This window comes from Oncorhynchus masou, chromosome 28 (genome assembly GCF_036934945.1).
Source record: "Oncorhynchus masou masou isolate Uvic2021 chromosome 28, UVic_Omas_1.1, whole genome shotgun sequence".
Lineage (NCBI taxonomy): Eukaryota > Metazoa > Chordata > Actinopteri > Salmoniformes > Salmonidae > Oncorhynchus > Oncorhynchus masou.
In genome coordinates this window covers 76,132,061-76,159,974 of record NC_088239.1, presented here as the reverse complement: position 1 = coordinate 76,159,974, position 27,914 = coordinate 76,132,061, and the positions used below count along the sequence as shown (strand labels likewise).

Below are 27,914 nucleotides of genomic sequence, written 5' to 3'. Positions count from 1 at the left end.
AGCGTGCCGCGTTAAATCTAACACAAAATGAGTGGAAGAACATCCTTTGTGCACGTGAACGTGCTTAATGTCAACTTAAAATCAAACACAAAATCAAACACGTTTGAACAACCAAAAATATACAAACTATAGCCTCTTCACACACAAAGAAAATCAGTGATTCAAATTTCGGAAGGGGTAGGGATTGTGGAGTCCGACAGAGAGCGAGGTCTCACAACAATTAATTAATTCTCCAAAATGCCAGTTCTAGAACTGTGTAACCTTGAGTGTGTAGTGGTGCCACAATTCCACATATTGTGACCATGGAGGATAAATTAGTCTTATGAGCAGAGTTCCTGGGGTGGAAGAGACAGACATGTCTTCAACAGGCAGTACATTGTCGGGTAGATTTTTTTCTAGTGGTGACTAAAGTGGCTTTGTAAAGAAAACCAACCCGTTGATTACAATTGCTTTTGGCCCATAGGCTGCTTAAATGGTGCAGAACCATTGAACTTTTAGTTGTAAAAGTTGTAAAATACTGAACCCCCCCTTTAAGATTGTTGCCCTACCTTTCACCAAGAATTGCAAGGCTCTAGTAAGGGTGTGGGTAGGTGGTGCCCCCTGTTTATGTATTTCTTAAAAAAGAAAAGTCCATCCATCTTCCCAATGCTCACTCCTCGAGCATATGCCTCCTCTCCGTCTGTGGGAGACGAGCGGTTGTCCTTTTGTCCTTGGGCTCCCCCAGCCAGGATGCTCCAACTGTCAGTTCTCTACCAACCAACCCCCACTGCCCACCTCCACTCCTCCAACTGTCAGTTCTCTACCAACCAACCCCCACTGCCCACCCCCACTCCTCCAACTGTCAGTTCTCTACCAACCAACCCCCACTGCCCACCTCCACTCCTCCAACTGTCAGTTCTCTACCAACCAACCCCCACTGCCCACCTCCACTCCTCCAACTGTCAGTTCTCTACCAACCAACCCCCACTGCCCACCCCCACTCCTCCAACTGTCAGTTCTCTACCAACCAACCCCCACTACCCACCTCCACTCCTCCAACTGTCAGTTCTCTACCAACCAACCCTCACTACCCACCTCCAGTCCTCCAACTGTCAGTTCTCTACCAACCAACCCCCACTGCCCACCCCCACTCCTCCAACTGTCAGTTCTCTACCAACCAACCCCCACTGCCCACCTCCACTCCTCCAACTGTCAGTTCTCTACCAACCAACCCCCACTGCTCACATCCACTCCTCCAACTGTCAGTTCTCTACCAACCAACCCCCACTGCCCACCCCCGCTCCTCCAACTGTCAGTTCTCTACCAACCAACCCCCACTGCCCACCTCCACTCCTCCAACTGTCAGTTCTCTACCAACCAACCCCCACTGCCCACCTCCAGTCCTCCACCAACCAACCCCACTGCCCACCCCCACTCCTCCAACTGTCAGTTCTCTACCAACCAACCCCCACTGCCCACCCCCACTCCTCCAACTGTCAGTTCTCTAACAACCAACCCCCACTGCCCACCCCCACTCCTCCAACTGTCAGTTCTCTGCCAACCCTCACTCCTTTAACCTCCATTCCCTCCCCAAGATCCTCAAAACCACTCACACATTAGATCAGTCCATCAAAACACAATTACACGGCACCACTGGGTCAGTAACATGTCCATCCGTCCAGCAGGGGGCAGCAGATCTTCTCTTCTCCCCCTGTATCTCCTTCCAGCCAGCTAGACTGACTATACAGAGTCTATTGTCTCAAGTGAGTTTCGCGCACCTGCCAGCAGTGCGGTGCTCTCAGATCTGCTTTTGCAGCTTTTTGTGTTACGCTGCATAGCAACATGTTCCGAGCACAGTTCTCGGATAAGCTTTTATGACTCGATCAGATGAGCCGCTCCTCTGGGGGAACCTTGAGCATGCTGTCCATCTCCAGACGCGCCCCGGCCACCTCCTGAGTGCTGGGGCTGTAGGCGCCCTCTGACTGGCGTTTCTTGCGGGCGGTGAGCACCATGAAGGTGATGCCAATGACAGCCAGCAGGACACAGAGGCACACCAGGGGGATGGCTATCACCAGCCACGGCACCCTCTCCTTCTGGGGCTGTTTCTGCAAGGCGGGAAAACAATCAAGGAACCAAGGGAGAAACGTCAGTGATGAGTAAATGACTATGGCTAATTCTAAAATGACTTAATGCAAAACATTTTTATTACATGTCATAATAATTTAAAAGAATAAACCATTATAAATACCATAAAACATTTATAAATCTTATTTAGGCTCATGCATTGTAAAGATGACATACTTATAAATGCTTACTAATCATTAAATAATTTATTATAGATGATGAATGCAAAATGACTTCGAGGAGAAGGAGAATGAAGAAGTCAAGAGTTTCTTACGCTTGTATCGCAGAGCAGACCGCTGTAGCCAGGCAGGCAAACACACCAGAACCTGTTGACTCGATCGATACACGATCCACCATTCTGACAGGGATTCCACTCACACTCATCTATCTCCGTTTCACACCTGCGGAGAATAACACAGTAAGGATATTTAAAGTCTAGACCAGAGCAAGCATCATATGAGATATACAGTACCAGTCAAAAGTTTGGACATACCTACTCATTCAAGAGTTTTTCTTTATTTGTACTATTTTCTACATTGTAGAATAATAGTGAAGACATCAAAACTGAAATAACACATGGAATCACGTAGTAACCAAAAAAGTGTTAAACATTCAAAATATATTTTATATCTGAGATTCTTCAAAGTAGCCACCCTTTGCCTTGATGACAGCTTTGCACACTCTTGGCATTCTCTCAACCAGCTTCACCTGGAATGCTTTTTCAACAGTCTTGAAGGAGTTCCCACATACGCTGAGCACTTGTTGGCTACTTTTCCTTCACTCTGTGGTCCAACTCATCCCAAACCATCTGAATTGGGTTGAGGTCGGGTGATTGTGGAGGCCTGGTCATCTGATGCAGCACTCCTTCTTGGTCAAATAGGCCTTACACCACCTGGAGGTGTGTTGGGTCATTGTCCTGTTGAAAACAAGTGATAGTCCCACTAAGCGCAAACTAGATGGGATGGCGTATTGCTGCAGGATGCTGCGGTAGCCATGCTGGTTAAGTGTGCTTTGAATTCTAAATAAATCAGTGACAGTGTCACTACCAAAGCTCCACCACACCTCCTCCTCCATGCTTAACGGTGGGAACCACACATGCGGAGATCATCTGTTCATCTACTCTGCGTCTCACAAAGACACGGTGGTTGGAACCAAAAATCTCACATTTGGACTCATCAGACCAAAGGACAGATTTACACCGGTCTAATGTCCATTGCTCATGTTTTTTGGCCCAAGCAAGTCTCTAATTCTTACTGGTGTCCTTTAGTAGTGGTTTCTTTTGCAACAATTCGACCATGAAGGCCTGATTCATACAGTCTCCTCTGAACAGTTAATGTTGAGATGTGTCTGTTACTTGAACTGAAGCATTTATTTGGGCTGCAATCAGAAGTGAAGTTAACTCTAATGAACGTTTCCTCTGCAGCAGAGGTAACTGTGGATCTGTCTTTCCTGTGGCGGTCCTCATGAGAGACAGTTTCATCATAGCGCTTGATACTTTTTGCGTCTGAACTTGAAGAAACTTGAAATGTTCTGGATCGAAGTACTGATGGACTGTCGTTTCTCTTTGCTTATTTGAGCCGTTCTCGCCATAATATGGACTTGGTCTTTTACCAAATAGGGTTATATTCTGTATACCACACCACCATATCACAATACAACTGATTGGCTCAAACGCATGAAGAAGGATAGAAATTCCACAAATTAACTTTTAACAAGGCACACTTGTTAATTGAAATGCATTCCAGGTGACTACCTCATGAAGCTGGTTGAACGAATGTGGCAGTCCTCATGAATGCCAAGAGTGTGCAAAGTGGTCATCAAGGGAAATAGTGGCTACTTTTAAGAATCTTAAATGTAAAATATCTTTTGATTTGACAGGCTTAAAATGGCCAGAAACAAAGAACTTTGTTCTGAAACTCGTCAGTCTATTCAAGTTCTGAGAAATGAAGGCTATTCCATGCAAAAAATTGCCAAGAAACTGAAGATCTCGTACAGCGCTGTGTACTACTACCTTCACAGAACAGCGCAAATGGGCTCTAACCAGAATAGACAGAGTGGGTGGCCCTGGTGCACAACTGAGCAAGAGGATAAGTACATTAGTGTCTCAGGGAGTTGCAAAGAAAAAGCCATATCTCAGACTGGCCAATAACAAGAGAAGATTAAGATGAGCAAAAGATCACAGACACTGGACAGAGGAACTCTAGAAGGCCAGCGTCCCGGAGTCGCCTCTTCAATGTTGACGTTGAGACTGGTGTTTTGCGGGTACTATTTAATGAAGCTTGCCAATTGAGGACTTGTGAGGCATCTGTTTCTCAAACTAAACAATCTAATGTACTTGTCCTCTTGCTCAGTTGTGCACAGGGCCTCCCACTCTTTCTTTTCTGGTTAGAGCCAGTTTGAGCTGTTCTGTGAAGGGAGTAGTACACAGGGTTGTACGAGATCTTCAGTTTCTTGGCAATTTCTCATATGGAATAGTCTTAATTTCTGGCCATTTTGAACCTGTAATCGAACCCACAAATGCTGATGGCTCCAGATACTCAACTAGTCTATAGAAGGCCAGTTTTATTGCTTTTTTAATCTCCACAACAGTTTTCAGCTACACTAACATAATTGCAAAGGGGTTTCTAATGATCAATTAGCCTTTTAAAATTATAAACTTGGATTAGTTAACACAACGTGCCATTGTAACACAGGAGTGATGGTTGCTGATAATGGGCCTCTGTACACCTATGTAGATATTCCATTAAAAATCTGCCATTTACAACATTAACAATGTCTACACTGTATTTTTGATCAGTTTGATGTTATTTTAATGGACAAAAAATGTGCGTTTCATTCAAAAACAAGGACATTTCTAAGTGACCCCAAACTTTTGAACGGTAGTATATATATTCTGGTATCCATCCCTATCATCCCAAGCAGTTTGGGGTGGTACCCTGGAATGCCTGATTTGTTAACAGCTGTATTATTTTGTGCATGTCAACCATTTTTGTCCCACACTATTGAAAGGAGTTTGGGAACTTACCTCTCCCCTGCAAAACCGGGCACACAGGTACAATTGGCCCCCCACAGTCCGTCATGGCAGATCCCGTTTTCACACTGAACATCATCTTCACATGTCAGTGGGGGATAAGTCCACCTGTGGGTGATGTACAGAATTTCACAATGGCGACTCAAAGCCTGTTTTATCTTCAAAACTATCCAATTTCCATAAATAGGTCTATAAATAAATATCAAAAGTATATAATCGTGCAACTTATATTTAGAATATCCCTTTGTCACTTTAATATATTTCCACAAGGTATTCTGTATTTGATCTGATAGTTTGAGAAACTCCATATAAACGTTGCGTAAAACACATATGTGCTCGCTAGATAAAAAATCATGTGAGAATCTGTTGTTCCACGTGACAATGATCCCTGTCACTTACTGTGACACTAATTGGTTGGCGTTAACAGAAAGTCTACTCACTGGCAGAGTGGGCCGGTGTAGTCGTCTGTGCACTCGCAGGTGTAGCTGTTCACCCGGTCTATGCAGGAGCCCCCGTTCTCACAGCCATGTTCCTCACACTCATTCAGGTCCTCATCGCAAGAAACGCCCCCAAACCCCGGGTTGCACACACACTCGAAACCTGCCAACTCATCCATGCAGGTGCCGTGGACACAGGGCCCAGACGCACACTCGTCCGTGTCCACCTCGCAATTTTCTCCCTCCCAACCTGGCTTGCAAACACAGTCAAACATGTTAAAGAGATCCTTGCACATGGCGCCGTTCTGACAGGGGTCCGAATGGCATACATCCGCACTCGTACAGCCCATACGAATCTCCTCGTCGCTCGTTCTGTGGAAGTGGGCAGGCTGTGGCGGGTGTAGGTCATCCACAAATGGTAGATAGACCCCGCTGACCCTTACGGCGCCCAGGCAGCCTGTGAAGCTCTCGGCGATAGCGACCTCCGCCCCTTCCTCGTTGAGGAAGTGCAGGGCACCTGCCTCCTCTGGGGTGCTGCTGGCGTCAGTGATGCCATCCACGGTGATGACCCAGTGTGACGCCTCGCTATCAGGGTCAGCCATGGAGATGCTCACCCGGTGCCATCCGCCGTCGGCCACGTGTCGCACACCGGAGAAGGTCAGCACCTCCACACTGTTGCCACCGTGGATCTCGACACGGATAGAGGAGTCCAGCAGTCCCACCAGTAGGAGCTCGGCCCCGTGGGAGGCACGGAGCAGCACGGCGTTCTCTGAGCGGGTACGGAGCTCCAAGTACACGTGGGTCAGAGATGAGCCCAAGGAACCCTCTGCACTGTACTGCACCGGGTTGTTCTCGAAGGTAGCGTTGGTCACACCTGAGGGTCAACAAGTGGGTAAGACTTCAGATGAAAACACCAACGTTTTGTTTTATTAAAGCTATCTAGTATGCATTTTGTGTGTGGGGGATTTCTCTCATTCATGCAAATGACAGCTATACACTAAAGTAAATTAAAATGGCAATGCTTTTGAAAGAAAGCAATGGTGAAGAAACACTAAGTAGTTTTGCAAGACTTGAGTGATTTTCTTCAAGCTGAGAATTAGTTTAATATTTCCTCACACTCATATCCATCAGTCAGGTCCACACAATGTCCACCATTGACACACGGGTCACTGACACACCACACACGCGTCTCGCAGGTCTTCCCAGTGAAAGCCACAGGACAAGAACATGCAAAGCCATTCCACGTGATAGTGCAGTCTCCTCCGTTCTGGCATGGCTCCGGCTTCAGACCAAAAGAACATTCGGTGAACATTTAAACAACATTTAGTCAATTTTAGTCCAGTCACAAGTCACTTAGTTGTCCTCATTCATTACTGACAATGTCCTTCTATTTCAAGATAATCTGAATTTTGATACAGTTGACATGTCACATTTACATCCTACCCCTCATGTCTGTAGTACTTCCCTCTGTTGATAAAATCAGATTGTATTTGTCACATGCGCAGAATACAACAGGTATACCTTACCGTGAAATGCTTACTTACAAGCCCTTAACCAACAGTTCAATAAATAATAGTAATGTGTCAGTTGTCTTATACCATGGCCCGCTTCTGGTTAATAAAATATTATTACACATTATTACAATAGGGGTTCTGGTATGAGTGTAGTCTTGGTATGAGTGTAGTCCTGGTATGAGTGTAGTCCTGGTATGAGTGTAGTCCTGGTATGAGTGTAGTCCTGGTATGAGTGTAGTCCTGGTATGAGTGTAGTCCTGGTATGAGTGTAGTCCTGGTATGAGTGTAGTCCTGGTATGAGTGTAGTGCTGGTATGAGTGTAGTCCTGGTATGAGTGTAGTCCTGGTATGAGTGTAGTCCTGGTATGAGTGTAGTGCTGGTATGAGTGTAGTCCTGGTATGAGTGTAGTGCTGGTATGAGTGTAGTGCTGGTATGAGTGTAGTCCTGGTATGAGTGTAGTCCGTCCTACCTGGCAGGAGTTGTCACTAATACAGCCCGGCTCTACATTGTCAGCATCGGCGGGGAAGTAGATCTCTCCCTCTGAGTTATTTAGTGTGCTGTTCCATGCATCCACGTCCAGATGTGCTCCGTCCAGACGCAGGTCCTGCAGGCAGCCCTTGAAGTGACCCCCCCAGGCCTCAGAGTTTTCCCCCTCCCTGGGGAGACCCCCTACGTAGGCCAGGTCCCCACTGTGCACCTCCACCTCGGGAACCTCACCTATTCCGTAGCGCAGGCCGGCGTGCTGGAAGAACACCCGTCCATACTGGACCTCGACGTGTACAAGTTGCTTCTTGCCAGTGGTCACAACGATGGGTGCCGTCAGTGGGTGGCTTTCGGGGACGGAGCTGACCAGGACTCTCCCCATGCCCAGGAAAACATTAAAGTAGGCCTCGCCCTCTTCTCCGTCCTCTCCGGGTCGCCTCAGCTGGAAGAGCAGGCCATCGGGCTTCAGAGACCGCAGGAAGAAGGAGACGCTGAAGTTGGCGCCGTGATCAGTGCCAATGTCATAGGCACTGTAGCTCACAGTTTCCTCATGGCTGTATGTCCAGGAGGGGAACTCTGTCAGAACAGATAAAAGGAAATAAATACAAACTTAAACCAGAGGAATAAACCATGTGTACCTGGCCTGGCCAAAGAAATACATTAGGTAACACTTTATTTGGAAAGTTAGTTCAAATGTTACTGACTATCTACTAACCTTAGCCCTAAACTCTTATCCTAACCTTAGCAAGCAGTTGGTTGTCAACAGATAGTTTGTTGATAGTATGACCATCTGTAAAGCATCTACCGTTGGACTATCTGGGCAATCCAAATAAATTGTAACCAAACCTTAGAGCAAATTACTAATCAAAAAGTGAAGACAAATATCTTAGAAAATGTACTTTGATGAAGTGAGCAAGTGTTCTTGGAATTGCAAATGAGGTTAATTAGAAAATGGTCTGGATGGAATTTTCTAAATGTATGTCTTTCTCAGAAGACTGTATTATCAGATACATTGTTGGAAGGTAAATGTTGCTTACCATCAGCGCAGCTGTGACCGTGGTAGGGCCGGTAGCAGTCGCAGCGGTGGCTGATCCACAGGTCCACACAGTGGCCTTGACCGGAGCAGGGGTCAGGTTCGCACCACTCTGTCTTGCTACAGCCTAGCTCCATCTCATTGGCCTGCTCTTCTGGAAGGTTCTGGGGCAGGATGTCCTTGAAGTCGATCAGTAGGTCCTCCACACACCCCACAAACCCGTGACCACTCTTTGTGTGCTCCAGCAACTCTCTGGGGGCACCGCCCACGTAGACGTGACCGAACGCCTCAGAGGGAGCGAAGTGTGGCCCGTTGGGACCACCATCCTTCGCCGTGCACCCTTCGTTGTCGCATCCTGGACCTTTCAGGTTAAAAACCAGCCCTTCCTCTTCGTTCACGTACACGTCAGCGTCGTGCCAGTCTCCGTCGCTGACCAGCCCAGAGAATGCAACCTCCAGCTCGGCGTCCTCCGAGAAGGCCTTGGCGCGAAGACCTCCACCCACAATCTCCAGCAAGAGGTGGCTGTCAGCATCGCCACGGTAGAAGAGCACCATGTCAGGCAAGGTGGTGCGAAAGCGTAGCCGGACTCCCTTCCCGTGGTGGTGGTGCTCGGCATGCCTCCGTCTCCTCCTCTCTTCCACTTCCAGGGTGACCATGATAAGGACGAAGCCCGGACTGGAGAATGAGAAGGTGGTGGGTGTGGAGCAGAGCTCACCGTAGAAGCCGTGGGGGCAGAGGCAGGTGTGGCCATGCTCTTCCTCTTCCAGCCACGGGTGGCAGGTGGCGCCATTCTGGCATTCTTGATCCACGCAGCCCAGGAGCTGGATGCCGCAGTGGTGGCCACCCCAGGGCAGCTTGTCAGGCTCAGCCTCAGGACAGTGGCAGGTGTAGCTGGCCACGCCGTCCTCGCACCATGCACCATTCAGACATGGCTGGCTCTCGCACTCATCAATGTTGATTTCGCAAATTTCCCCTGAAAATGCAATGCACAATTTCAGTCAGACTTTATTTTGAAGATCAATCTACCTATAATTGAATCTACAGATCAGTCCATTCTTCTGATATGATAAAAACAGCACAAGGGTATACACTGAGTGTACAAAACATTATGAACACCTTCCTAATATTGAGTCCCCCTCTTTTGCCCTCAGATCAGCCTCAATTCGTTGGGCATGGATGGTGTCGAAAGCATTTCACAGGTATGTTGGCCCATGTTGACTCCAATGCTTCCCACAGTTGTGTCCTTTGGGTGGTGGACAATTGGAAACTGTTGAGCGTGAGAAAACCCAGTAGCGTTACAGTTCTTCACAAAAAAGGTGCGCCTGGCACCTAGTAACATACCCCGTTCAAAGGCAGTTCAATCTTTTGTCTTGCTCATTCACCCTCTGAATGTTACACATGCACAATCCATTTCTGAATTGTCTCAAGGTTTTAAAATCCTTCTTTAACCTGTCTCCTCCCCTTTATCTACACTGACAGAAGTGTATTTAACAAGTGACATCAAATAAGGGATCATAGACTGACCAGGTGAGTCCAGGAGAAAGCTGTGTCATGGAAAGAGCAGGTGTTCCTAATGTTTTGTACAGTCAGTGTCGATAATACTGTCCTGCTGTAATGATGTACATAAGTATACAGAGTTTTTGAAAACCTTACCCATAAATCCTTCTGGACATAAACAGATGTAGCCATTCACCTGATCCTCACAAGAGCCTCTATTCTGGCAGGGTTCAGACTCACACTCATCAATGTTCACAGAACAGTTCTCTCCTGGAAAGAGACAAAGAAACAACACCAACAACCTTATTCTCTGTCTGTGTGAAATGGCCAAAACAATTCAAAAAAGTAACCAACCTTAAATTTGCTCCTGTGCAACGTTCAATGTTAGCAAAACCCCTCTCCTTTCATTGGACTGCGTCTCACCTGCGAACCCGGGTGGACATTGGCACAGGTATCCGGCAGCGTCGGCGAACCTGAACTCCCAGTCCATCTCCCAGTGGGATGTGTCGGAACGCTCAAAACACTCGCCGTCATTTTCACATGGCTGCTCAGCACACTCATCAATGTCCATCTCACAGTTCTCCCCCTCATAACCTAGGATAAGAAATACACTGTATGTAGTACTGTTCACTCAAAGCCTAAACAAACTGCACTACTAGTAGACCATTATGACACCACCCTCTTTCACTCTCCAGTCGTCTGACAGCATGAACAACTGCACCTACTCCGGATAAGAACAACTGCACCTACTCCAGACATGAACAACTGCACCTACTCCAGACATGAACAACTGTACCTACTCCAGACATGAACAACTGTACCTACTCCAGACATGAACAACTGTACCTACTCCAGACATGGACAGCTGTACCTACTCCAGACATGGACAGCTGTACCTACTCCAGACATGAACAACTGCACCTACTCCAGACATGGACAGCTGTACCTACTCCAGACATGAACAACTGTACCTACTCCAGACATGGACAGCTGTACCTACTCCAGACATGAACAACTGTACCTACTCCAGACATGAACAACTGTACCTACTCCAGACATGAACAACTGTACCTACTCCAGACATGGACAACTGTACCTACTCCAGACATGAACAACTGTACCTACTCCAGACATGAACAACTGCACCTACTCCAGACATGAACAACTGCACCTACTCCAGACATGAACAACTGTACCTACTCCAGACATGGACAGCTGTACCTACTCCAGACATGAACAACTGTACCTACTCCAGACATGAACAACTGTACCTACTCCAGACATGAACAACTGTACCTACTCCAGACATGGACAACTGTACCTACTCCAGACATGAACAACTGTACCTACTCCAGACATGAACAACTGCACCTACTCCAGACATGAACAACTGCACCTACTCCAGACATGAACAACTGCACCTACTCCAGACATGAACAACTGCACCTACTCCAGACATGAACAACTGCACCTACTCCAGACATGAACAACTGCACCTACTCCAGACATGAACAACTGTACCTACTCCAGACATGGACAGCTGTACCTACTCCAGACATGAACAACTGTACCTACTCCAGACATGAACAACTGCACCTACTCCAGACATGAACAACTGCACCTACTCCAGACATGAACAACTGCACCTACTCCAGACATGAACAACTGCACCTACTCCAGACATGAACAACTGTACCTACTCCAGACATGGACAGCTGTACCTACTCCAGACATGAACAACTGTACCTACAGACATGAACAACTGCACCTACTCCAGACATGAACAACTGTACCTACTCCAGACATGAACAACTGCACCTACTCCAGACATGAACAACTGCACCTACTCCAGACATGAACAACTGCACCTACTCCAGACATGAACAACTGCACCTACTCCAGACATGAACAACTGTACCTACTCCAGACATGGACAGCTGTACCTACTCCAGACATGGACAGCTGTACCTACTCCAGACATGAATAACTGTACCTTCTCCAGACATGGACAGCTGTACCTACTCCAGACATGGACAACTGTACCTACTCCAGACATGAACAACTGTACCTACTCCAGACATGAACAACTGTACCTACTTCAGACATGAACAACTGTACCTACTCCAGACATGGACAACTGTACCTACTCCAGGCATGGACAACTGTACCTACTCCAGACATGAACAACTGCACCTACTCCAGACATGGACAGCTGTACCTACTCCAGACATGGACAACTGTACCTACTCCAGACATGAACAACTATTCCAGACATGGACAACTGTACCTATTCCAGACATGAACTGTACACTGTAACTGTACCTACTCCAGACATGGACAACTGTACCTACTCCAGACATGGACAACTGTACCTGGACAGCTGTACCAGACATGGACAACTGTACCTACTCCAGACATGGACAGCTGTACCTACTCCAGACATGGACAGCTGTACCTATTCCAGACATGGACAACTGTACCTACTCCAGACATAGACAGCTGTACCTATTCCAGACATGGACAACTGTACCTACTCCAGACATGAACAACTGTACCTTCTCCAGACATGGACAACTGTACCTACTCCAGACATGAACAACTGTACCTACTCCAGACATGGACAGCTGTACCTACTCCAGACATGGACAGCTGTACCTACTCCAGACATGGACAGCTGTACCTACTCCAGACATGGACAGCTGTACCTACTCCAGACATGGACAGCTGTACCTATTCCAGACATGAACAACTGTACCTACTCCAGACATGGACAGCTGTACCTATTCCAGACATGAACAACTGTACCTACTCCAGACATGGACAACCGCAGCACCATATCAGTTTAGTGTTTGTCTTTTTATCCATGTTTGACATTCTGCAAATGTGGTGTGTAATGGTAAGGTGCACATACCAGGCCAGCAGAGACAGGTATACTTTTTGACTCCCTCCAGGCAGGTGGCGCCGTGCTGACACGGGTCAGACGCACATTCAGGGATGTCCTCCTCACAGTGGTCACCCAGGAAGCCTGTGTCCTCACAGTCACACTCATAGCTGTAGGAAAGGAAGTCTGGGTCAGTTGCAATCGCTACATTGACATTCAACAAAGCAAATAGGCCGAATACAGATTAATGCAAAAATGTAACAGATGGATGATTGAGATAAAGCTCACACACATACACATGGTAAGACACACTCTACACACACATACACATGGTAAGACACACTCTACACACACATACACATGGTAAGACACACTCTACACACACATACACATGGTAAGACACACTCTACACACACATACACATGGTAAGACACACTCTACACACACATACACATGGTAAGACACACTCTACACACACATACACATGGTAAGACACACTCTACACACATACACATGGTAAGACACACTCTACACACATACACATGGTAAGACACACTCTACACACACATACACATGGTAAGACACACTACACATACACATGGTAAGACACACTACACATACACATGGTAAGACACACTACACATACACATGGTAAGACACACTCTACATACACATGGTAAGACACACTCTACACACACGCACACATGATAAGACACACACTACACACATGTACACATGGATTTTGTATTGTAGATAATATGTGGTAGTAGAGTTGTGGCCTGAGGGCAGACACTTAATGTGTTGTGAAAAGTGTTATGGAATGTGATGTCATGTAATATTCTAACTTGTATATAACTGCCTTAATGTTGATGGACCCCAGGAAGAATAGCTGCTGCCTTGGCAGGAACGAATGGGGATCCATAATAAACCCCAGGAAGAGTAGCTCATGCCTTGGCAGGAACTAATGGGGATTCATAATAAACCCCAGGAAGAGTAGCTGCTGCCTTGGCAGGAACTAATGGGGATCCATAGTAAACCCCAGGACGAATAGCTGCTGCCTTGGCAGGAACTAATGGGGATCCATAATAAACCCCAGGAAGAGTAGCTGCTGCCTTGGCAGGAACTAATGGGGATCCATAATAAACCCCAGGAAGAGTAGCTGCTGCCTTGGCAGGAACTAATGGGGATCCATAATAAACCCCAAGAAAAGTAGCTGCTGCCTTGACTGCCAAAACGGCAGTCAGGCCCCAAAGTAATTTAAGGACAGGATTTGTGTCTGTCTGGTGGGGCAATCCTAAAAGCCTTGGGCAGTTACCTGTCCACCTTGTCCTGACAGATGGCCCCATTTAGGCAGGGATCGCTGGCACACTCGTCAATGTCCACTTCGCAGTCTGTGCCCTCGAACCCAGGCAGACACTCACAGGAGTACAGACCAAGGAGGTCATGGCAGGTGGCTCCGTTGCGGCACGGGTTGGACTCGCACTCATCTATCTCCACCTCACAATTCACTCCTGTGAGAGGTAGAGGAAAAATAATCTGAGAATGTGATGAATGAGAAACAAACCATCTCCGAGTGGGAGTCAGTGAGGAACTGTACATAATGTACTAGGAGGGGGACATATCTTCCACAGACTGCACCATTGCATCTCATCTACATCAAGTCAACTTGTCCGTAGATCCTCTCTGCTCTTATGACAATACTGAAAGAAACACAAGCTAAATCGATTGTAAATTGTAAATGCAAGATAATCATATTTGTACTCTGGTGTTTGCTTCTCTAGCTATAAATAGTCAGTAGCATGGAATCTGCTTGTTGATGCCTCTAGATAGCTCAAGTGATAATGTAAAAATGCCTCAGTTGCCCGTCTCAACCCTTTCCTTGAAAATCTCCATCGTCACTGATATGCTGACAAAGGAATGCATTAGTGCTGACTCTTCCCACCCCATTAGAGATAAGCATGAAGCCCTGAGACACAGACCAGACCTGCTGAGAAAAGAAAGGAGTGTATGAAATGAAGTGTACAAGTTGTGGAGTGTTTTCTCTCACTCAACGGGAGACCTATCCACAGGGGGCAATATCCACAGGGGCCAATATCCACAGGGGCCAAGCTGAAGATAAGACTAGAGATCTGAATCCAACATCTTACTCTCTGTACTTAAAATGCTTATAGTTCTCTGTTTATCAAGAACCAAATGTACACTTAAAGGTGCAGTTAGTAAGATGACAACAACAAGACAAGATTAGCATAATTATTCATCTCTGCCAAGCCTGTTCTTGAGGGTGTGGCACGAATGCACACCCTCATTGGTTAATAGGAAATCATCCTGATGTTAATGATGATGTCAGCTTTAATGTGAAAACATTCTGGCATGGTGAATGTACTAATATGAGATACCTAAATCTTGCAGATACATTATGTCCAGAAACATTCAAAAGCAGAGCATCAGATATCCCTCACACTGGAGGAAATGTTAGGTGAGAGACAGTGAGTTGTGGCTGATACAGGGTTACGAAAATGCTTGGAAAATTACACTTAATTCGAGACTGACTGAGTACAAACACAACACTCCTGTGGGCAGAGGAGTGAGTGGCGAAAAGGCGGAACAACTTACCTGTAAACCCTACGAGGCACTGGCATTTATACCGGTCCTTCTCGTTGATACAGGTCCCATTATTCTCGCAGGGCCGCGAGGCGCACTCATTGATGTCAATCTCGCAATTATAGCCCTGGAAGCCTGGCACACAGAAACAGTGAAACTCGGCCACGCCGTCCATGCAGATAGCGCCGTTCTGGCAAGGATGGGACGCACACTCATCCACATCCTCTTCACAATGCTCCCCGTCAAACCCCCGTGCACAGTGACACTCAAACCCCTCCTGTAACAGTATACAAGTCCCATTGTTCAGACACGGCTCGTCGATGCAGTCGGGCACCCGCTCTTCACAGTCCTCTCCTCCGTAGCCGGGTGGACATCGGCAGAAGTAACTGTTGACCTGGTCGATGCACTCTGTGTGGGGAAAAGAGCAAGGGTTGCTATGGCACTCGTCCACTTCCTCAGTGCAGTTGTCCCCAGTAAATCCTTCGGGACAGACACAGTGGTACTCGGACGTGCCAGGGGTGCTGGTGCAGTCTGAGCAGGGGGCAAAGGAGCAGGCGTTGTAGAGTTCGTCGCAGTCTTTGCCCATGTAGCGGACCTCGTTGCGAGGGGGGCAGAGGCACGCATAGTCGTCCATGGTGTCCACGCAGGTGGCGCCATTCTGGCAGGGCCCGGACAAACACTTGTCACTGGTCGCCGTGCAGAATATCCCTGAGGAGAAGAAAAGGAGAGGCTTATTGTTGTGCAAAATGGACAGTTTACCCTAATACAGTCAAGATGCCCTGATAAGTCATCACAACTTTGTTTATTTTTCACAACACATTTGGTGTGTTCACACAAGAGAGTCCTTTACATTTTTGGAGGGAAAAGTGGGTTGTTGTTTAGTATGATGTTAATGGACTTATGCCATATTTCTATAACAACATCCTATGTGGGTGACGCCGGTACAGCTCTGAATATCTCCCAGATATCTACACCGTGTGAGCCCTGTGCTTGCACAATGTTGTTTTGTTGAGTGCCACTCTAAGCCGATTCACAGATTTGTAGGCTATTGGTTCTGACACAAAAACATTGGCAAAAAATGTCATGAAGGTGTAAACATCGATAGTCTACTGCACTACTCTGCTAGAAGTTCATAGTTGGAGGTATTTTAGTTGTGTTTCTTTGGGGCTGTTCAGCAGCTGTAAAACGTCTCACCCCCATGCTGCAATGAAAAAGAGCACAATCAAACTTAGTGATGTGAAAGGCTTCCTCTGCTCGATGTTTGTACTTTATCAAGAAGCACATAACATCATTTGAAACAAAAAAACTGACGTCCAATCATTTTGTCAACAACATCTCATAAACACTTATAATGTATTACTATTTAGCATTTGAGTGTCTCTAACATTTAGCCACCTGGTTAGATGGTGGACAAATAGCAGTGCCAACTTAGTGAACCGTGGCCAAAGTTAGTAGGTCCCTCTGTGCTAATCCTGATATGTGTATTCACCCTGACATTTCCTTTCATCTTCTCCTCCCTTAATTCAAAAGGACAAATCGTGTAGGAGAGAGTCCTGGAGCAACTGTAGAGTTCATGGCCTCTCGCAGTAGTTAAGAAACCGTCCACGCACTACAAAGTATTTTTCCGTTGGCTTTGTTTTGCGTAGCTAGTTTAGTGCTCATTGACAGATTGTTAACAATGGGCATCTGGGGTGTCTCACGTCCTAATATTTCCTGTCACTCCCAAAGGGAATGATGACCACCCCTAGATCCCCACAGCACAACAAAGTCTGAAAATATTTTCCCTCGTAGCTTGTAGGCCTAGAATCCAGAGGACTTTCAACTGAGCAAGGAAACAAAGAGAGAGTGCCATCTAGCTAACATTTACCTTGTTTGTTTAGTAATTGCTATGGTAAAGCTAAAACAAAAGTTTCCCGAGGAACCTTTTAGGAGAGACCAATGCACTGGGCAAAGGCATACAGGGGATTCCAGGGAGCGGAGAAGTGTCTTGACGGAATTCCAGCCACGAACCCTTGAATGTAGAGCAGATAAGATGCAGATCAGATGCATGGTCTGCAGACTATCAAGTGTCCACTCGACAGCTGAGGTTTATGGGGTGGATAACTACGAGTTAGCACGCTAGGTTAACTTCTCCAGGTCGTTAGCTTGGCACAACCTGATCCCATAGCACCTCTCTCTCATTTAACACTTCAGCGCTCACATTTCCTCTCAGGAAGTGTGTCAGGGAGCTCTGACTCAATTGATTCTAATCCATGTTTACTACAAAGTAAATTGTGTTAATTTACACATGCAGTTTGTTATGAAGCACATGTCATTGACCGTTGATGTGTTTTTCACAGATCATGTAAATACCACATGGATACAAACAGTTTAAATATACTTTTATGATCACAATCACTATCAAAACTCAACTATGGCAGTGAGTAACTTGACTGTCATAAAGTTTGAGTCGGTTATGTTTTTCATAGAAAATGGGGTAAAAAAACCAAACTGCAACACTTAATGTATTGTGCTCGAGCCCTTTCTAGCCAGACCCGGTGCCTCTGTAGGTACATGGAGCTAAACCACAGGAGGCTGCTGGGGGGAAGACGGAACATAATAATGGCTGGTGTTTGATGTATTTGATAACATTCCACTAATTCCGCTCCAGCCATTACAACTCCCCGTCCTCCCTAATTAAGGTGCCACCAACCTCCTGTGAACTGAATAGAGCCGGACGCTTTTGGGAGGAGGAGGGGGGATTTTCTGTCCATCCGTTATCTCCCTGCACCGGCCAATTGTGTGAGCCCAGTGTGGAATCAGTCCACATTCCACAGATTGAACAGACCCCCATCCCCCACCTCTAACGTCCACCCCACCATCCCAAACTACCTCCCCCCACCACCACCTTCCACCCCACCATCCCAAATCCACCCTCACATCCATCCCCCACACTTTGATCAGTGTTCTGTTCCGAAATTCTCATTGGAGCGGAAGATATTAACGATGAAGGGAGTAGACAGAGAGATGGAGAGAAGGGGGAATGGGGTTAGGGAGGGAGGGGTTTAGGGAGAGGAGAAGGGGGAGGGAGGGGGGGGGGATGGGGAGAAGGAGGAATGGGGGATGGGGTTAGGGAGGGAGGGGGATGGGGTTAGGGAGGGAGGGGGATGGGGTTAGGGGATGGGGGTTAGGGAGGAGGAATGGGGTTAGGGAGGGGGGGAGAGGAGGAGGAATTAGGGAGAGGGAGGAATGGGGTTAGGGAGGGAAGGAGGGATGGGGTTAGGGAGAGGAGGGAGGAATGGGGTTAGGGAGGGAAGAGGAGGGGAGGGAGGAGGAATTTAGGGAGGAATGGGGTTAGGGAGAGGAGGAGGAATGGGGTTAGGGAGGGAGGAGGGAGGAATGGGGTTAGGGAGAGGAGGAGGAATGGGGTTAGGGAGGGAGGGAGAGGGAGGAGGAATGAGGTTAGGGAGAGGAAGAGGAATGGGGTTAGGGAGGAATGGGGTTAGGGAGGGAGGGAGGAATGGGGTTAGGGAGGGAGGGAGGAATGGGGTTAGGGAGGGAGGGAGGGATGGGGTTAGGGAGGGAGGGAGGAATGGGGTTAGGGAAGGAGGGAGGGATGGGGTTAGGGAAGGAGGGAGGGATGGGGTTAGGGAGGGAGGGATGGGGTTAGGGAGGGAGGGAGGGATGGGGTTAGGGAGGGAGGGAGGGATGGGGTTAGGGAGGGAGGGATGGATGGGGTTAGGGAGGGAGGGAGGTTTAGGGAGGGAGGGATGGGGTTAGGGAAGGAGGGAGGGATGGGGTTAGGGACGGATGGGGTTAGGGAGGGAGAGAAGAATGTTGCAGACACTTGGTGTGGCGCATGGTCCAAGAGATTGACCTCATCTCTCACACACAGCATTAGTGATGTTGGCCAGGTTTTCCTTTGGGACAGAGACATGTAGGGACATAGGTAGACCAATCCGACAACGTTTGGCTAGGAGCACGGTTGGAAATGCTTTCCACCGTCGGTCGTCTCATAGCTGTGTCTGACAGATGGCCTTGGACATAAGCTCTTAACACCCCTGGACCTGTCACTGTCACCGGTACAGATTGACGGACAGCATCAGACACAGAGAGAGCCCTGGGCATCTTAGTGTAGGAGCACTGATCTAGGATCAGTTTTTCCCATCTTTTCGTTCATATGGGACAGGGAGGACCTGATCAGCACTCCTACTCTGGGATACTTTATGAATACAGGCCCTGTTCCCTGCCATGACCACAGGGCCCCTCATTTGGAGGTGACATCAACTCCCTGACCACGTGTGTGAAAACGGCGACCGTCTGCGACGACCACTGACCCCTTCATCACACCCCTCTGAGCCAATCTTAGGCGCTCAGGGAACACCCACAGCGGAAGGGCGACACTCGTGATTGACCAAAGAAAAGAGAAATGGGAATAAGTTCTTCCAGTTTTTTTCAGGAATCAAGTAAAGTCAGTTAGTTAGGTAGTGCCCGTCAGTTGTTATTCAATTTCTTTCACCGTATTGAAAACAAGGTATTAGAGGCAGCTATTCAGAAACACATGGAGCGGAAAGAGTCACTTTGGAATATGACCACCATGCCTTGGACTCAATGCCTTTGACTCATGCCTAGAGACTGAAACTAAGTCACCATTATGGCTTTGCCAAAATGTCCATCAGTCTAGCTATATCTAGGTGCACCTTGTGTATCAGTTAGGGTGGCCCCACCCTCAGCAGGTTCGGTAATAACCAGATGCATCCGGTTTTCGGGGGAAATGGAAAGAGAGCCTGTGACGCAAATTCCACTTTTGGACGATAAGAAGGTGACACGCCATCTTAACTCCTCCACCACATTTACTGGATTGGTTGAACAGTGCAGAAAATAACCTCCACCAACAGGACCAGAAAGAGAGAAATGCTTGCTATGTTAGGTTAGGGTGGATCTGATACTAACAGAGATTGTTTGGCAAGGACTGAGAACTAAGGATACGCTTACACAGGCAGCCCAATTCTGATGAATTGCCCGATTATTGGCAAAGATCTGATCTGATTGGTCAAAAGACCAATTAGTGGCAAAAAAATATCAGAATTGGGCTGACTGTGTAAACACAGCTAGAGACTGTTTGCAAAAACATCAGAGTGGTGATGTAATCACTTTGGAAAGAGTTTTTGTCTGTGATTGGAGCAAGTTATTTTCCCGAAGTTCTATCTGTGATTATTGAAAGTTCTGTTCCCCAACCTAGCAGTATGGGAATCCATAACTTAGACACCATAACATAGGGGAACAGGTTATCCATAGTATGTTTTCTGAAATACAATGGACAATGGAACCTCAATGTGATGGAGTCCATGATAAAGTCTCCCATTGTGAGGTCATCTAATCAAAGTCAGAGAGTTACTTTCAGGCCAAGAGAAATCCCTTGATCAGCTTGTCAACTAGTTGAACGCTCTGTCACAACAGCCAGAGCTTATGGCTTGATCTGAAGCAGAGAGACATCTACAAAAGAAGATAGCTCAATAGCAAGCAAGCTCAGTGTGTGCAGGCAGTATGCTGAACAGTGTCTAAAAGGTTCTAACGAGACTCAAAGAGAAGCCTCAGGGCGCTTCCTGGGGTCTCTGCAGGCTATTGTGTTTTTCATTCATTCAACTGTCTCGAACAGCCACACACACTCAGTCACACACCTGCCACCGGCGACCCTTGGATACTGGAAAGCAGCCAGGAATTCCTTTATTGTGCGTGCATGTGTGTGCGTGCGTTCGTGTGTGTGTGCGTGTGCGTGCGTGTGTGTGTGTGCCCAACCCTGAATCCGGGAAAGGGACTGGCAAACACATGACTCCCCCCAAAACTTGGAGTAGGGTTGCCATGGCAGCCCTAAAAGATATGCAGGGGGCTTAGGGAGGGCCAGCGACCTCCCCTGACCTCCTCCTCCAACTCTCCTGTTGGTGAGGGATGCTGGGATAGGGTGGTAGCAGTGATGGGGTAAGAAAGATGGAGGGTAATGGGGTAAGAAAGATGGAGGGTAAAGCCAAGCTGTTTAACCTCACTCTCCCCTCACCTCATGCTGTGGCCCACTCATGGAGGAACACTTTGCTGGCTCGCCAGAAGGCAGGTTGTCACATCTCATTTCAGTTTTAAAGGTGCATGGAGCTTGCTGTGTTTGTAGGAACTCAGAGGATTACAGTGGGGCTTTTGGCGGGTTTTAGCTGCATGGCAAATCCATTTAGAGAGCAGGCGGAGTATAAAAACTTGTAGATTTAGTCCGTAGTCTCCCGTTGAGGTGAAAAGTAGCATGGTAAAGAAAAAAAAAGGTCCCGAAGTTGGACTTCGTTGCACAGAAAAGATCACATCTCTCTATGCCCATGAGAAGGAATTTAGGTCATTAGTTTTTTATTTCAGAAGTTTGGAACCAAAACAATTAAGATTCTGTAGTACACAATTAAGACATTTTTCATGCATTATGTTCAAAGCACTAATTGCGATAATGATGATAGTCACACTGACTGGGTAATTACAGCTGTATAATGGAGGATTGTGATAAGATTGAACACTGTTCTCTTCGGGACCTGGGAGAGCCACACCATGTGTTCTGTTTCCTCCCAGCCCAGTGCTTTAACACCTGGTTCATAATGATCAGTTCAATCAGGACTCTCCAGAACCAGGAAGGAAGACCCTGAGATTGGTGATGAATGTTACCCTGGGCATCCATGCCCCATGCACCTTTTTCTCGAATGCACATGATATTAACATCTTACATCTCATGTACCTGTTATTTAATGTTAAATCTTATCTCGAACAGTAAGAATATGGCTCTCTACATGGGTAGGAACATGTAATTTGTTTACAGTATGCTCTGTGAATCAGTATCAATATTGTACGTATTGAAATATTGTCAGCCCCTTCAATTTAGCCTGGAGTGAACCAGAAATGGGCTTAGCCTCCCAGTGAGCAGTGAAGCTGTACCGGACATAAAATAAATGACTGAAATGTGGAAATAAATTTACCAGAAATGAGAACGGGCTAAGTAAACAACCCTGACATACACCCTTTTAAAAATTGTACCCTTTTTTCCACTCCACCATCTTCAACTCTCCTTAGAGGCAGGTCAGATAGCCTTTCTGACCTTGAGAGCGTTTCTCTGGTCTTAATCTCTCTCGACTGATTTCGGCCAATCCCCTTGCTATTCTAAGCTCCTGATAGCAGGATACCTGAGCAGATTATCACTGAGAGGCTCTCTGCATGTTCTCACTTCTCACTTCTCACTTCACACACACATGTTCTACATACACATTACATAACAATGCCCGCATATACCCACACTTATGCATGTACACAGGTATATTCTGTATGTATACTCACAACTTCAAGCTCTATGCATGTACACAGGTATATACGTATTCTCACAACTTCAAATACTGTGCATGTACGCAGGTATAAACTTGTACTCACAACTTCAAGTACTATGCATGTACACACTCTCTATCTCTACATAAGCATGTAGACAAATAAATATCCCCAAAACGCACACGCTCATACACCAGTCATACTTGCGCTGCATGCACACATAAACACACATACAGGTAGACAGACACAAAAGTATACTAAAGTGTTGACTGTGATTTGAGCCCCGCATTTGGACTTTTCACCGAACTTACCAAAATAGAATCCAAATTTGTAGCAACTGTAGTGCACCGATTGGCTTAAATATACTTAATTTAGTTTTTGTGTGTGTCTGTGTTCTTGTACTGACTCAATATAGATGACTGGACCAGACTCACTATCTTTATTTTAACAGTGGGTTAACTGCCTTGTTCAGGGGCAGAATGACAGATTTTTACCTTGCAACCTTTCGGTTACTAGTCCAATGCTCTAACCACTAGGCTACCTGCCGCCCCGACTATAGATGACTGGTTCTGACTCACTATAGACAACTGGTCCTAACTCACTATAGATGACTGGTTCTGACTCACTATAGACAACTGGTCCTAACTCACTATAGATGACTGGTTCTGACTCACTGTAGACGACTGGTTCTGACTCCCTATAGATGACTGGTCCTAACTCACTATAGACGACTGGTTCTGACTCACTGTAGACGACTGGTTCTGACTCCCTATTGATGACTGGTCCTGGCTCATTATAGACGACTGGTTCTGACTCACTATAGATCAGGGCTGCCCAACCCTCTTCCTGGAGATTTACTGTCCTGTAGGTTTTCAATCCAACCCGAATTTAGCATTTCTGATTCAGTTAGTTAAGGTCTGTTAAATTTGGGTCGGACTGAAAACCCACAGGACAATAGAACTCCAGGAAGAGGGTTGGGCAGCCCTGCTTTAGATGACTGGTCCTGACTCACTATAGATGACTGGTCCTGACTCACAATAGATGACTGGAAAGATATCAGTTTGTCTCTGTGAATGGTTTGTCCTCTGACAAATCAACTGTAAATTTCGGTGTTCCTCAAGGTTCCGTTTTAGGACCACTATTGTTTTCACTATATATTTTACCTCTTGGGGATGTCATTTGAAAACATAATGTTAACTTTCACTGTTATGCAGATGACACACAGCTGTACATTTCAATGAAACATGGTGAAGCCCCAAAATTGCCCTCACTAGAAGCATGTGTTTCAGACATAAGGAAGTGGATGGCTGCAAAATAACTACTTTTAAACTTGGAGAAAACAGAGATGCTTGTTCTAGGTCCCAAGAAACAAAGAGATCTTCTGTTGAATCTGACAATTTATCTTAATGGTTGTACAGTCGTCTCAAATAAAACTGTGAAGGACCTCGGCGTTACTCTGGACCCTGATCTCTCTTTTGAAGAACATATCAAGACCATTTTAAGGACAGCTTTTTTCCATCTACGTAACATTGCAAAAAAAGAGACTTTCTGTCCAAAAATGGTGCAGAAAAATTAATCCATGCTTTTGTCACTTCTAGGTTAGACTATTGCAATGCTCTACTTTCCGGCTACCCGGATAAAGCACTAAATAAACTTCAGTTAGTGCTAAATACGGCTGCTAGAATCCTGACTAGAACCAAAAAATGTGATCATATTACTCCAGTGCTAGCCTCCCTACACTGGCTTCCTGTCGAAGCAAGGGCTGATTTCAAGGTTTTACTGCTAACCTACAAAGCATTACATGGGCTTGCTCCTACCTATCTCTCTGATTTCGTCCTGCCGTACATACCTACACGTACGCTACGGTCACAAGACGCAGGCCTCCTAATTGTCCCTAGAATTTCTAAGCAAACAGCTGGAGGCAGGGCTTTCTCCTATAGAGCTCAATTTTTATGGAACGGTCTGCCTACCCATGTCAGAGACCAAAACTCGGTCTCAACCGTTAAGTCTTTACTGAAGACTCATCTCTTCAGTGGGTCATATGATTGAGTGTAGTCTGGCCCAGGAGTGGGAAGGTGAACGGAAAGGCTCTGGAGCAACGAACCGCCCCTGCTGTCTCTGCCTGGCCGGTTCCCCTCTTTCCACTGGGATTCTCTGCCTCTAACCCTATTACAGGGGCTGAGTCACTGTCTTACTGGGGCTCTCTCATACCGTCCCTGGGAGGGGTGCGTCACCTGAGTGGGTTGAGTCACTGATGTAATCATCCTGTCTGGGTTGGCGCCCCCCTGGGTTGTGCCGTGGCGGACATCTTTGTGGGCTATACTCAGCCTTGTCTCAGGATGGTAAGTTGGTGGTTGAAGATATCCCTCTAGTGGTGTGGGGGCTGTGCTTTGGCAAAGTGGGTGGGGTTATATCCTTCCTGTTTGGCCCTGTCCGGGGGCGTCCTCGGATGGGGCCACAGTGTCTCCTGACCCCTCCTGTCTCAGCCTCCAGTATTTATGCTGCAGTAGTTTATGTGTCGAGGGGCTAGGGTCAGTTTGTTATATCTGGAGTACTTCTCCTGTCCTATTCGGTGTCCTGTGTGAATTTAAGTGTGCTCTCTCTAATTCTCTCTTTCTCTCTTTCTTTCTCTCTCTTGGAGTACCTGAGCCCTAGGACCATGCCTCAGGACTGCCTGACATGATGACTCATTGCTGTCCCCAGTCCACCTGGCCGTGCTGCTGCTCCAGTTTCAACTGTTCTGCCTTATTATTACTGGACCATGCTGGTCATTTATGAACATTTGAACATCTTGGCCATGTTCTGTTATAATCTCCACCCGGCACAGCCAGAAGAGGACTGGCCACCCCACATAGCCATGTTCCTCTCTAGGTTTCTTCCTAGGTTTTGGACTTTCTATGGAGTTTTCCGAGCCACCGTGCTTCTACACTTTTCTACAGCATTGCTTGCTGTTTGGGGTTTTAGGCTGGGCTTCTGTACAGCACTTTGAGAAATAAGCTGATGTACGAAGGACTATATAAATACATTTTATTTCATTTGATTTGATTTTGGTCCTGACTCACTATAGATGACTGGAACAGACTCAATATAGATGACTGGTTCTGACTCACTATAGATGACTGGTACTGACTCACTATAGATAGCTGGTACTGACTCACTATAGATGACTGGTCCTGACTCACTATAGACGACTGGTCCTGACTCACTATAGACGACTGGTCCTGACTCACTATAGACGACTGGTTCAGACTCAATATAGACGACTTGTCCTGACTCAATATAGACGACTTGTCCTGACTCACTATAGATGACTTGTCCTGACTCACTATAGATGACTGGTCCTGACTCACTATAGACAGCTCATTCTGATTCAGTATAGATGACTGGTCCTGACTCAAATAGAAGACTTGTCCTGACTGACTATAGATGACTTGTCCTGACTCTATAAATGACTGGTTCTGACTCACTGTAGATGACTGGTTCTGACTCACTGTAGATGACTGGTCCTGACTCACTATAGATGACTAGTCCTGACTCACTGTAGATGACTGGTCCTGACTCACTATAGATGACTGGTCCTGACTCAATATAGACAACTGGTTCTGACTCAATATAGAAGACTGGTTCTGACTCAATATAGACGACTGGTCCTGACTCAATATAGATGACTTGTCCTGACTCACTATAGATGACTTGTCCTGACTCAATATAGATGACTTGTCCTGACTCTATAAATGACTTGTCCTGACACACTATAGACGACTGGTTCTGACTCACTATAGACGACTGGTCCTGACTCACTATAGACGACTGGTTCTGACTCACTATAGACGACTGGTTCTGATTCAGTATAGATGACTGGTCCTGACTCAATATAGATGACTGGTCCTGACTCAATATAGATGACTTGTCCTGACTCACTATAGATGACTTGTCCTGACTCAATAGAGATGATTTGTCCTGACTCTATAAATGACTGGTCCTGACTCACTGTAGATGACTAGTCCTCACTCAATATAGATGACTTGTCCTGACTCTATAAATGACTTGTCCTGACACACTATAGACGACTGGTTCTGACTCACTATAGATGACTGGTCCTGACTCACTATAGATGACTGGTCCTGACTCACTATAGACGACTGGTTCAGACTCAATATAAACGACTTGTCCTGACTCAATATAAACGACTTGTCCTGACTCACTATAGATGACTGGTCCTGACTCAATATAGACGACTGGTTCTGACTCAATATAGAAGACTGGTTCTGACTCAATATAGACGACTGGTCCTGACTCAATATAGATGACCTGTCCTGACTCACTATAGATGACTTGTCCTGACTCAATATAGATGACTTGTCCTGACTCATTAAATGACTGGTCCTGACACACTGTAGATGACTGGTTCTGACTAACTGTAGATGACTAGTCCTGACTCAATATAGATGACTGGTCCTGACTCACTATAGACGACTGGTTCTGACTCAATATAGACGACTGGTCCTGACTCAATATAGATGACTTGTCCTGACTCAATATAGATGACTTGTCCTGACTCTATAAATGACTTGTCCTGACACACCATTGACGACTGGTTCTGACTCACTGTAGATGACTGGTCCTGACTCACTGTAGATGACTGGTTCTGACTAACTGAAGATGTCTAGTCCTGACTCAATATAGATGACTTGTCCTGACTAACTATAGACGACTGGTTCTGACTCACTATAGACGACTTATCCTGACTCACTATAGACGACTGGTCCTGACTCACTATAGACGACTGGTCCTGACACACTATAAATGACTTGTCCTGACACACTATAGACGACTGGTCCTGACACACTATAAATGACTTGTCCTGACTCACTGTAGACGACTGGTTCTGATTCAGTATAGATGACTGGTCCTGACTCAATATAGATGACTGGTCCTAACTCACTATAGATGACTTGTCCTGACTCAATACATATGACTTCTCCTGACTCTATAAATGACTGGTCCTGACACA

At 46.5% G+C, this 27,914-nt stretch overlaps 2 protein-coding genes across 2 annotated transcripts in view; one reads left to right on the top strand and one right to left on the bottom strand.

Moving 5' to 3' along the window:
* The first annotated feature begins 664 nt into the window (after positions 1–664).
* On the top strand, positions 665–1,555 carry LOC135517062 (uncharacterized). Its single transcript, XM_064941084.1, has one exon. It carries the CDS (start codon positions 665–667, stop codon positions 1,553–1,555), a length of 891 nt encoding a protein of 296 aa, XP_064797156.1.
* The window catches only part of crb2a (crumbs cell polarity complex component 2a), a 51,214-nt gene continuing 24,830 nt past the window's right edge, over positions 1,531–27,914 (bottom strand). The window contains exons 2-13 of the mRNA XM_064943388.1: positions 15,593–16,288; positions 14,295–14,490; positions 13,010–13,149; positions 10,522–10,692; positions 10,255–10,368; positions 8,606–9,574; positions 7,555–8,144; positions 6,688–6,853; positions 5,575–6,445; positions 5,129–5,242; positions 2,378–2,504; positions 1,531–2,084 (exon numbers count right to left, since the gene is read on the bottom strand). Coding sequence (XP_064799460.1) covers positions 1,863–2,084; positions 2,378–2,504; positions 5,129–5,242; positions 5,575–6,445; positions 6,688–6,853; positions 7,555–8,144; positions 8,606–9,574; positions 10,255–10,368; positions 10,522–10,692; positions 13,010–13,149; positions 14,295–14,490; positions 15,593–16,288 — 4,376 coding nt within the window. The 3' untranslated portion in view covers positions 1,531–1,862. The remainder of the gene's footprint in view (positions 2,085–2,377; positions 2,505–5,128; positions 5,243–5,574; positions 6,446–6,687; positions 6,854–7,554; positions 8,145–8,605; positions 9,575–10,254; positions 10,369–10,521; positions 10,693–13,009; positions 13,150–14,294; positions 14,491–15,592; positions 16,289–27,914) is intronic.